At 47.2% G+C, this 10,745-nt stretch overlaps 1 protein-coding gene across 11 annotated transcripts; it reads left to right on the top strand.

Moving 5' to 3' along the window:
* The first annotated feature begins 1,240 nt into the window (after positions 1-1,240).
* On the top strand, positions 1,241-6,308 carry LOC103640801 (magnesium/proton exchanger 1). Of its 11 annotated transcripts, none has more exons than XR_004853104.1 (13): positions 1,241-1,258; positions 1,450-1,506; positions 1,581-1,770; positions 1,913-2,088; positions 2,209-2,327; positions 3,484-3,537; positions 3,621-3,857; positions 4,189-4,663; positions 4,838-5,252; positions 5,346-5,425; positions 5,529-5,601; positions 5,687-5,730; positions 5,873-6,308. XR_004853104.1 is itself a non-coding variant. In XM_020545950.2 (12 exons), exons 6-12 carry the CDS (start codon positions 4,303-4,305, stop codon positions 5,981-5,983), a joined length of 693 nt encoding a protein of 230 aa, XP_020401539.1. In that variant the 5' UTR covers positions 1,510-1,770; positions 1,877-2,088; positions 2,209-2,327; positions 3,484-3,537; positions 3,621-3,857; positions 4,189-4,302; the 3' UTR covers positions 5,984-6,308. The 11 variants fall into 11 exon arrangements, 3 of the variants coding, with proteins under 3 accessions (XP_035819225.1, XP_020401539.1, XP_020401538.1); XR_002265781.2 differs by lacking the exons at positions 1,241-1,258; positions 1,450-1,506 and having other exon boundaries at positions 1,510-1,770; positions 4,189-4,313; positions 4,384-4,439; positions 4,567-4,663; XR_004853103.1 differs by lacking the exons at positions 1,241-1,258; positions 1,450-1,506 and having other exon boundaries at positions 1,510-1,770; positions 4,189-4,439; positions 4,567-4,663.
* The last annotated feature ends 4,437 nt before the right edge of the window (positions 6,309-10,745 follow it).

The raw sequence follows: 10,745 nt of genomic DNA on the forward strand, positions 1-10,745 counted from the left end.
CGGTATTTTCTCTCAACTTTTGGCTTTGGAATCAATCGTTGAATTTAATGGTGCAGGGAGCTCTGAGGCTGTGAAGCAGATCTTGAAGGAGTTGGCAGAATGCTTCTCTAATGGTAGCATCTCTCGAGAGTTCATCAGTAGCAGGGTTGGGCAGATCATATTTGATGAATCTGATGCTGATGAGGATGAAAATGATGAGGGGAAGGAGAAAGTATTTGGTTCATCAGACCCTTATTTGCAGCATGATTTCAGACCTGCTCGGTCAAATTCTTTTAGCCTTTTAAAGCTCTTAGTTACGGCTTACCCTATAGAAGAGAGGAACGGTGGAGACCTGGAGATTGGACTTGGACAGAAGATGGCAGTTGAAATCATTGGCGAGCTTCTTGCAGACTTAGTGTTGTCATCAGAGCAAATAGTTTGGAGTGGACTCGATAGTGTATCCATCTACTGGCCTAAAGTGCTGTTGATGATTGGTCCATATGGAGGTCTTGTTCAATACAAGTATGGTGAACCTACAAAACATATTCCTGAGTGTGATGGTGTGAGAATCCTCTTTAACTCAAGTATGAGAGTTATACACCGAGTCTCAGTCTTACTACATCATTTGTTGGCATTGGAAGCAAGATTCCAGCAACATTTCTGTACGAGGTTCGTTATCAATGTGCCAGGCAGAACAAAGACAATGTTCGATATGGAATAACTGGACTGACACAATGGTGGCTCAAGGCTTTTAGCCAAGGAAACAGTGATATGGCAGTTCCGTCACAGCCAAACGTTCAAAGAAAATCGATGAACAAATTAAGGGGGTTACAGTTCAGAATGGTGTACGATAAAGGCAAAGAGAATATAGTGGCTGAAACATTCTCACCAGTGGGTTCACTTATGGCCAGGAATGGTGTCCTTGCTGTCCAACTACCTTTTGATGATTGTAGTTGTCCAACCCTGACTCAAGTTCACTAAGGATTATGGTATGACCTTTTTCTTCCTTGCAAAAGCATGCCAACTTTGTCCATTCCCTCATTTTTTTATCGATTGATTTGGAAATTATGCTGGTGATGAAGGGATTGTCTATGTTTGGAAAGAATGGTTCTGGAACAAAATACCATTATAATGAAATAATTAGTTATTTAGACCTATTTATACCTGGTAAACTTATGGGCTTCTTTACAACAAAAAAAGGTTCTTATGTTACAGTAGACACTAGCACATACAACAGACTTCTTGTGATGCTCCAAAGTTGAAATGGCCCGTAATTAAGGTTTATAGTTCTGCTATACTTTCTTGCAGTTCAAAATGTGTAGTGAAATGGCTCGTAATTAAGGTTTTTCAAGGAGCTGATGTCAAAAGTTGACATAACTCTCCTACACAACTAAATGGTTTCAGTGTTTCACATTGATATGCACTAGCAATTTTGATTTGATTTTGTTTCTATGGTGGTGATTACCACAGGTTCGCTAAGTGGTCGGAGAGGTTCAAGTCAATGGATTTGCACCCCACTAAGTCATGGTAAGTTCAAATTCGCCTACTGCTTCGTCGGGCTGTCCGCGGTCATTGCCTGCTTCTTCAAATCCATTGAGCAGATCATGAGGCACTCCCGGGAGGTGGTGGTCGGCGTGGACCCGCGCACCGGGGCACCCGTCGTGAGGCGCGACAAGGTGTGGAACTACACCATCGCGGACATTGCTCTCCTCGCGTTCGGCACCAACTTCCCTCAGATCTCCCTCGCCACCATCGACGCCATCCGTAACCTCGGTCAACTCACAGCAGGAGGTAGTACAAGTGTGGTTTTTTTTCTTCTTTCTTTTCAATATATATACTATGTAACTGGCTAGCTTGGTGCTCCACCTTTTCACATCCATCCATTCATCCATTCAAGTGTGGCACGCACGATAGGTAATTTGGAGCTTTGCAGGTCTAGGTCCAGGCACACTCATCGGCTCTATGGCGTTTGATCTGTTTCTGATCCACGCTGTCTGTGTGGTTATGCCAAGGGCGGGATCAAAGATGAAGATCTCAGACCTGGGCATTTGGTTAGTCGAGCTCTTCTGGTCTTTCTGGGCCTATATCTGGCTCTATGTCATCTTAGAGGTACGAGATACCATCACCAGCCAAAGTCGAAAGAATTTATCTCATGGTCATGTGCTCCACCAGAAGGTTGGGTGTATGTATGCAAGTATGTCTGAACAATCTTCTCTGCGCTGCACTCAGGTGTGGACGCCTAGAGTGATCACCCTCTGGGAGGCATAGCTGACAGTCCTGCAGTATGGGCTGCTTCTGCTCCATGCGTATGCGCAGGATAAACGGTGGCCATTTGTGTTGATCCCATTGTACGATCCTGATTCCTGAATGAATGCCTTTTTCTTTTGCAAACTTATCTCATTTATGTTTTCTTTTACAAAGTCTGCTGCTTCCTCTATCAGGCGATTGCCTCTATGGTAGTGATTGCCTAGCGGCATATCAAAAACATCTGTACAGAAACATTGTTGGGAACAAAAGTTAAGAACTGAATGATGTCCCTTGTGCAATACTGAAACAAGCTCCAGGTCGCATGAGATACACTCGACTGGTTGGTCCGTGTAGTACTGAATAATGTCAAAATATTTTAGCAGGAATTACCTTTTTGTTCTGGAAAGGTAGTTCGTTGGAAACTGTTGGAAATGATACTCCTTCAATAATTTTTGGCGACTTGGAATCCCTTGATTTTGGGAAGAAATTGTTGGGAACTCTTGAGATGCTCTAATTAATTATCTTCTGTTTGGCTGTATTCAGACTGGTCTTGTAATGTCTCCGTTAAGTAACAAATCATTGTTTGCTGACAATCACCGAAACCCTTGAATGATGTCCCTTGTGCAATACTGAAACAAGCTCCAGGTCGCATGAGATACACTCGACTGGTTGGTCCGTGTAGTACTGAATAATGTCAAAATATTTTAGCAGGAATTACCTTTTTGTTCTGGAAAGGTAGTTCGTTGGAAACTGTTGGAAATGATACTCCTTCAATAATTTTTGGCGACTTGGAATCCCTTGATTTTGGGAAGAAATTGTTGGGAACTCTTGAGATGCTCTAATTAATTATCTTCTGTTTGGCTGTATTCAGACTGGTCTTGTAATGTCTCTGTTAAGTAACAAATCATTGTTTGCTGACAATCACCGGAACCCTTTCCCAACATTTTTCTTAAGATGTCTTTACCTGTCTTTTTCAACTGACGACCCTTTACAAATTCACCCGACCAAGGAACCGCTGGTTGAAGATAAAGTATTGCGGCTTCAGTAATGACCATTCATCCATCCCTCTGTTTCTGTTATCTGTTTTTCCACTCAGATGTTTCTTAGTTTCGATTGCTTGTTGCTCTTGACAGCTTTTCTACCAGTCCGGTTTCTCTCACGCTGCTACTGATTCTGAGTCCATTTGTTTCACTTCTTAATGTGGACAGATTTTCCATCTTTTTTTAATCCCTAAGCTCTAACATTGTGTGGTTTTAGTTTCACTAGATCGGGAGAAACCAGAACAGGTGCGCAGGACAGATTATCTCAATGGTGGGCTGCTCTCCATTTTGCCTGCTATATTGTCATTTAGTTTGCTTCGCTGTTTGAAAAGTACCTGGGCTTCAATGTGGCAGGAGCTGGTAGCACCCCACTTCACTATGCTGCTTGTGGTGGAAATGTTGTCTATTGTCAAGTATGTGCCGCGATCAGTGCGAGAGGTGAGAGGCCTGAAGATTGGGTTCCACCAGAAGATGTTTCTGCTGTTTATTACGCCAAATGTGATGGCATTGACGAGACACTCCCTATGGGTGCTGACGGGAACGATGGGATTGTAGACATCTTCTCTGCACATTCCTACTACGATGCAGCAGGTATGAGCTTTCCAGTTTATCGAATATCTTTCCTTCATGATAGATTGATAGTGAGTCACTGATCAGGATCTATTTCCTTTAGTCTATTTCCATTTTCATTTCCATAAAAATAGGATCTTGATTGATTTGTTAGGAGAGGATAAATGCCTCTAAACTGTTTTCAAAATAATGCAATTATCTCCCACGCCTGAACACAAACCAAGTGCAGCAGATTGATTAAGTTCTTATTTCTGGAGAGGGAGGGGGTTCCTAAATTTGAGTTATCTATATATTTATTACACTTATTTTTTGAAGTAATTGTTTCTATGTTTTGGACATTTGTGTACTGTAGAGTACAGTCAACTTGCAGAAGAGGATATGGAAGGATCGTCAACAATGGATCAAGTTGTAAAGAACACACAAGAGAACATGTCCTGGCTTTCTATTTGGTGGCAACAATTTGTTGATGCTTCTATGGTAATTTGGTTCGTCGTTGGTCTCTTTATGTGTACTGAATAGCAAGTCATTTATTGTTGCATTTGGCAAGGACATTATTTTTTCCCTGCTGGCTTCCTGCTCTACGAGAAGAAGCAAGTGAAACAGGTGCATGCTTTTGCTTGCTGTCGCAGATGCCCCTGATGGCAAGCTTCAGCAATCGTCAAGTACAAAGACATCCTCCCGTGCGAAATTCAATTTGCCAAATCCTAATCTCTTCTATATATCCTCATAGATCGCAGCGATGGAGCCGGATCCGGTCGCCGCTGGGGCATCCTCCTCGTCGCCGCCTTCACCAGCGCCGGCCACGTCCCCGCCGTGGCAAACGCAAGGTACTGTTTCTTAGTTCTCAGGTTAGAAGTTGGGTTTCTTTATCATTGGGGTGTACCCGCCGTGGCAAAAGCATTCGTTTCTTAGTTCTCGGTGATTTTTACCTTCCTTCTTATTTTTCTGCGGAGCAATTTTTCACTGGGAATTTATAAGTGAAATTCATTTCTTGTTTGAAGCAATTACATATAGGTTCAGAAAGGACAATGAGAAAGCAAAAATGCTTTTGAGAAGGCCTCAAAAGGACAGGAAATGATCTCCTCGTATCCTTTGGAAATTTCAGAACCTATACGCTTTTGATGGTGCAAAACGAATGTTTTTTGGTGCAAAACGAATGTTTTTTGGTGGTGAAAGATTTTTGGAAGGAATATCTGGAGAGGCTAACATTAGTGGTTTGAGTTTTATTTTTATAACATGTTGTGTAACTTATTAACTTGTTCATTTTTGCTGAACTTCCCTTTTCCTGGGTTTCTTGGCTCGCACTTTGCTTTGAACGTCAGATCACGGTCCAGCGGACAGAACAGAACAATCCACTTGGGCTTGAGGTTCAGCTACATATTACAGAAGTTGTCTGTCCTGCCTTAAGTGAACCTGGTAACCAGTTCCTATCTATGAAGCTTGACCATTCAGTTCAATACTTCAATTACTATTTGCAAAAAATTGAACTTAAACTAATATTTTTGACAGGCTTACGGGCCTTTCTTCCATTTATGACTGGGGTATCTGTGTGCCTAAATAGGGGAGACATAGATCCAAAAGCTCAACAGGTTTACTTCTGTGTGCTTTTGATATTGTGTTGTCTGCAGTAAGATAGATTATGCCTATATCCTTATTCCATTTTCTTTCCTTATTACTCTACTTGTCTGCCAGCTTGCAGAAGCAGCAGGATCTTCATTGGTGTCCATTATCGTAGATCACATATTCCTCTATATTAAAGATACTGGTTAGTAGTAGTGCCAAACAATTTCAGATATCAACCTTTTTGTCCTGCTACGGTGACTTGTTTATTAAATCATTGGTGCAAACAGAGTTTCAACTTGAACTTCTCATGCGGTCTTTGTTCTTCTCACGGGTAATTTTCTCCAAGACTTCAACTGCTGTTATACTTTACAGTTTGATTTGTTCACTGTTAGTACTGTCCGCTGATGATATGCTTGATTTAGAATGCATGACCTCGTAGAGGATTTAATTACAAGTTTTTCTTTATCTTAAAGGCAAGCATTTCAGACGGCGAATGCTCAAAGAACTTATCTTGCATCAAGGTCGGCGGGATGTTTCTGAGGTACTATATCTGTCCTTGTTACTCAAGACTACACAAGTCCTGATGGTTGTGTCATTCACTTACAAATTGAGGCATTGTGACCCCTCACGCCTAAAGTATTGAATGACATTAGACCAATATTATTTTGGTTAAGGCATAACTGAGGTTCCTGACGGTTCTGAATATAGGATATTGTGACTGTCCGTGTCAAAAGTATCAAATGTCATATAACTGTCATTAACAATGAACTTGGCTGACATTGCCCCCTCAGTGTCTGATTCACGTTTTTTTTCCTGGTGGGCACGCTCTATCAAGCTGGTGCCCAAAATAATTCGGAAGGTGTTTCTCTTACAATGTTTGGAATTGTGATTTTATTATACTTCTTTATACTGCTGAGGTTGTGCATGTTGCCCGAATTTCAGTTAAAACTTCTTATAGATAACTGTTCTAATCTTGTGAGGTTGCTAATATTTATATTTAACATTGTTATTATTATTTTTAATTTGATGAAAGTGCCTTCTATTTTTATGTTTACAAGGTAAGTAAACATCTGCTTTTAGTGATATTAATAAAAATATAGAATAATAATTAGTGTTTTTACATATCAATGCATTTTTATCATATTGATTTCGTAGCAACGCATGGGCATATACCTAGTCTGAAATATGATGGCCATTGACGAAACGGACTTTTCAAGTCAAACATATTGATCCTCTTCAAGGTAAGATAAATTTACCAAAGTGAATGAGACTCTTGTTGAGTACGAAACATCTCTGGTTACGAGGATAAAAAAATAATCTTGACATTGATATTTGGTTGACATTGATATTTGGGGTAATACGTTAATTTATCAAAAAACTATACTTAATTTGATGGGACTCGGTCTTCTTCTAATTTTCGGTTGCCTGGTTTTTATTAAAATTAATGGAAAATATACTAGAACAAACTAATAGAAAAAACGAATTAGGGAAAGTAAATTCGGTTGATGTTTTAAAAGTTCTCATGTTTCTATTTTCTTTTTCCATCGCCATCTCCAGTATTATAGTACAACACTTTCGCACGACACAAACCATCCCGGTCTCACCCTCCACGCCCACCACCACGACACAAAAGTTCTCAAAAAAAATAGAAAAAAAAGGAAAAGACTCCCCTAAATCCCCTTTTCCTTCCCTAGCATGGCCCAGCTTGCCACCCCCGCGGCCCATCCCGCGCCGTCGTGCCACCCTCTCCCCATTCTTGAGCCTGCTACGCCGCGGCCCACCCCCTGGCCCGCGTCGCTTCGACCTGCGCCCACCAACACCACGTCCTCGCCCCCTCGCATCGGCCCAACCTCGCGCGCAACCACGCCTGCAGTTGCGCCTCACGCACATCGGCACATGTGGGCAGAATGTATCCCCCGTCGTCGGGCTCGCCTGTCAACCGAACATCGTCGCCTCCTATTCAACTTCAACTGCCAGCTCCCAAGCCACACGTGCCCACATCACTAAGGCATTGCTAAAATCGCCCGCGCCTAGTCGCACCGGTTCAAAACTCCGCCCCCAATTCTGCTTAGGCGCAGCCGTCCGTGATCGCATCATGCCTCATCGCCGAGCGCCTCCGCCCGAGAGCTCTTCGTCGACGTCAGCTACAGTCGTGCCCTTGTAGTTGCACCTGCTCGCTCTGCATCGCGTGCCCACGTCGTCACGCCGGAGCAGCCTCGCCTTCGTCGTGCCTAGTGCTGGGAATTGGGTCGGGCCGGGCCAGCTCGGCCCAAGCCCATCGTGCTTCGTGCCAAACAGGTTCGGGACAGTAAAGCCCAAAAAACTTTTGGGCCATGCCGTGCCAGCCCGAAGTGTAAAAACAGTGGTCCAGCCCGGCACTAAACCACGTCGTGCCTTCGTTGGGTCGTGCCGGCCCAGGCCCGGCCCGTATATTTGACCACATAAAATTAAAATATTACAAGTATATAAAGTTCATATCTTACTAAATTAAAGATATCAAACAATTATAGCATCATTTGACCACATAAACTCTAAATATAACAACAATATAACGTCAATATCTTACTAAATTAAAGAAATTAAATAGATTGGGCTTAATTGGGCCGTGTCGGGGGCCGACGTGCCGGAAATTGAGGTCCGGCCCGAGCCCGCCTTCGGGTCGTGCTAGCCCGACCCATATTATTTCGTGTTGTGTCGTGCTTTGGGCTCCTATTTTCAGGCCGTACTCGTGCTGGCCCGAAAAGCCCGACCCATATTCCCAGCACTAGTCGTGCCTAGACTCGTCGCGCCTGGAGCCGCTTCGCCTTCGCCGTGCCCAGACTCGTCGCGCCTAGAGTCGCCTTGCTGCGTCGCGCCATCGTCCAGCCGTCGCGCGCCAGTGTCGCGTCGAGCCCGCCACGGTCGCATTTTGCCGACCCGTTCGGAGCCATCCTCACGCGCTCGCCATTCGTGCCCTCGCCATTCGCCATTCGTCGCGCTCGTCCTCGCCGTGATAAGGGCACATTTACCGCCCTGCTCGGTCTACCTCTCCCCCCACCCCACACACACACGTTGTTCCGATCATGGCCATCGGCGACGCCTCGGCGGCCGGTAGCCTGCTGGCCTTCTACCACCCCCAACTGCGCTGCGCCTGGTGCCATGGTCGTGCGCTATTGCGTTGCAGCGCCTCGCCTCCACGTCACACACGCTGCCTTGCTGCGCAGCCGTTGCGCGCGCACGCGCGTGAAGTCCCCCGCCTGCGCCTCACATCGGAGCAGCATCTCGCGTTGCTCGCCGTAGTGCCGGAGGAGCGCCACTGTGTTCGCGTCTGTGCTCGTCGTTGCGCGTCACCTTGTCGCGCGCTCGGCCACGCCCCCTCGCCACGATCGACGTTGTGCACGGTGTCGTTGTTTGTTCGCACATTAGTGCACGTGGCGCCACCCTCGCGGCGCGCGCATTTGCGCGGCGCGTCTAACCTGTGTCCCGTTGTCGTGCGCTGTCTGCATGCACTATTTCGCGTGTTGCCGCGCGCTGACTCGTGTGTTGCCGCGATCATGCGCGTCGTCGATTAATCAATAACATTGTGGTCATGTAACATTGCCGTGTCCGAAGTTTCATAAGCACTTTTTCGGGTTGTATGAGCTATAAAAACTTTATTGTTTGACATCGGTTAAACAATAATATTGTGAATTGTGGTCATGTAACAACACACTAGGTGGCAACTGGCAAGGTACATACCGTGTAGCGGTCGCTCGGCCTCCGGCACGGCGAAGCCCGTCTGCCCGTGTAGCTCGCCTGCCCGAACCGCGGTGGCCTGACGCTAGAGATGTCCAAACGGGCCGCCCGACCCGGTCCGGCACGGGCCCGGTGAAGCCCGGCCCGTTTTGGGCCCGGCCCGCCAGGCACGATTAAAAAACCGGGCCGGGCCGGCTAAGCACGCGGGCTCAATTTCTTGTCCGAGCCCGGCCCGCAACGGGCCTAAACGGGCCGGGCTGGCCCGTTTAGCACGAAAAAAGAGGGCCGAAAAGCGGGCTATGCGGGCCGAAAAGCACGTTTAAGTATAAAAAAGCGGGCTTAACGGGCTTAGAGCTAAACGGGCCGTGCCGGGCTAGCCCACCGTGCCTAATTTCTTGTCCGAGCCCGGCCCGCTTATTCGTGCCGGGCCGGCCCGGGCCCGCATATAACCGGGCCATGCCGGGCTCGGATCGAGCCCAAAAAACAGGCTTCGTGCCGGGCTCGCGGGCCTCGTGCTTATTGGACATCTATACCTGACGCAGCGGTCAGCGCGGCTTGGCTGCTAGCAGCGGCGGTGGCAGCATGCTCGCGGCAACCCGGTGAGTGGAGTGGACTCGAGGTGCCAGTTAAAGAAGGAAAGAGAGGACAAGGAAGGAGAGATTGAGAAAAAAACTGTCTATTTCCTCTTTATTCGAGAAACTGAGAAGAGATTGACAAAAAAAATGCAGAAAAGGGGATCGAGAAAGAGCACCAGCTTGGGTAGTTTTTGAATCCCGTTCTCGTGTAAGCCTGTACGACAGAGAAAAGAAGATTGTTTTTTTTTTATCTGGTGGAGTTCTGCGAGAGAAACCAATCCTATACCTTGCGTGCACTACACCTACAAGGCACGGGGATGATTCTTAATCCAATGCTTTGCTTGACCTCGCATCCACAGGCCACAGCAGGCAACAGCGCACAAGGCACAACACAGTGCGTTTAGTTTCCGGCCGGCCGGACCCTATAAAAGTTCTCGCACGGCGCGACCGGTCTCGCGGAGACGAGATGGTGTCACGTTGCGTCGGGCTAGCCATTTCCCTTCGCTGTTTCATCCGTCCAGGATGGGTCTTGGGGCTGCCGGCGCCGCCGACAGCTCTCCGGCAAGCGGGGGCCGGCGCCTGGCCGCCGAGGGCTGCACGAGCACGGGGGCGACCATGTCCGTCGCCGCGCACAGCGCGCCGGCGGTGTCGTCGGGCTGCCGATGCAGCAGCAGCTGCGGCGGCGGTGGGCACCGCCACTGCTGCTGCGTCAACGTCTACGTGAACAACAACGTGCAAGGTGTCACCAACTCCGTGCTGGTCGGCAGCAAGGTCGTCGTGAGGATGAGGGACGCCGGGACGCGCGTCGCCCGCCGGCAACGCCAGCCGCGGCGAGACGGCCGCCGTGAGGGGAAGCCAAGCTCTCGGCAGCAGCGAAAGGCGAAGACGACGGAGGTTTGGATCATCGTCGCCGTCGTGTCGTCGCTGTTCGTAGCGGCAGCTGCGACTGCGGCTGCCGTGCTTTGTACGCGTACGCAAATGACACTGGACTGATTTCCGCTTAATTGCCAATCGGCATGGCATGGTTTTGGTGACGGTCTGATTAATATATATCCAG

Source organism: Zea mays, chromosome 10 (assembly GCF_902167145.1).
Source record: "Zea mays cultivar B73 chromosome 10, Zm-B73-REFERENCE-NAM-5.0, whole genome shotgun sequence".
In the NCBI taxonomy this organism is placed as follows: Eukaryota; Viridiplantae; Streptophyta; class Magnoliopsida; order Poales; family Poaceae; genus Zea; species Zea mays.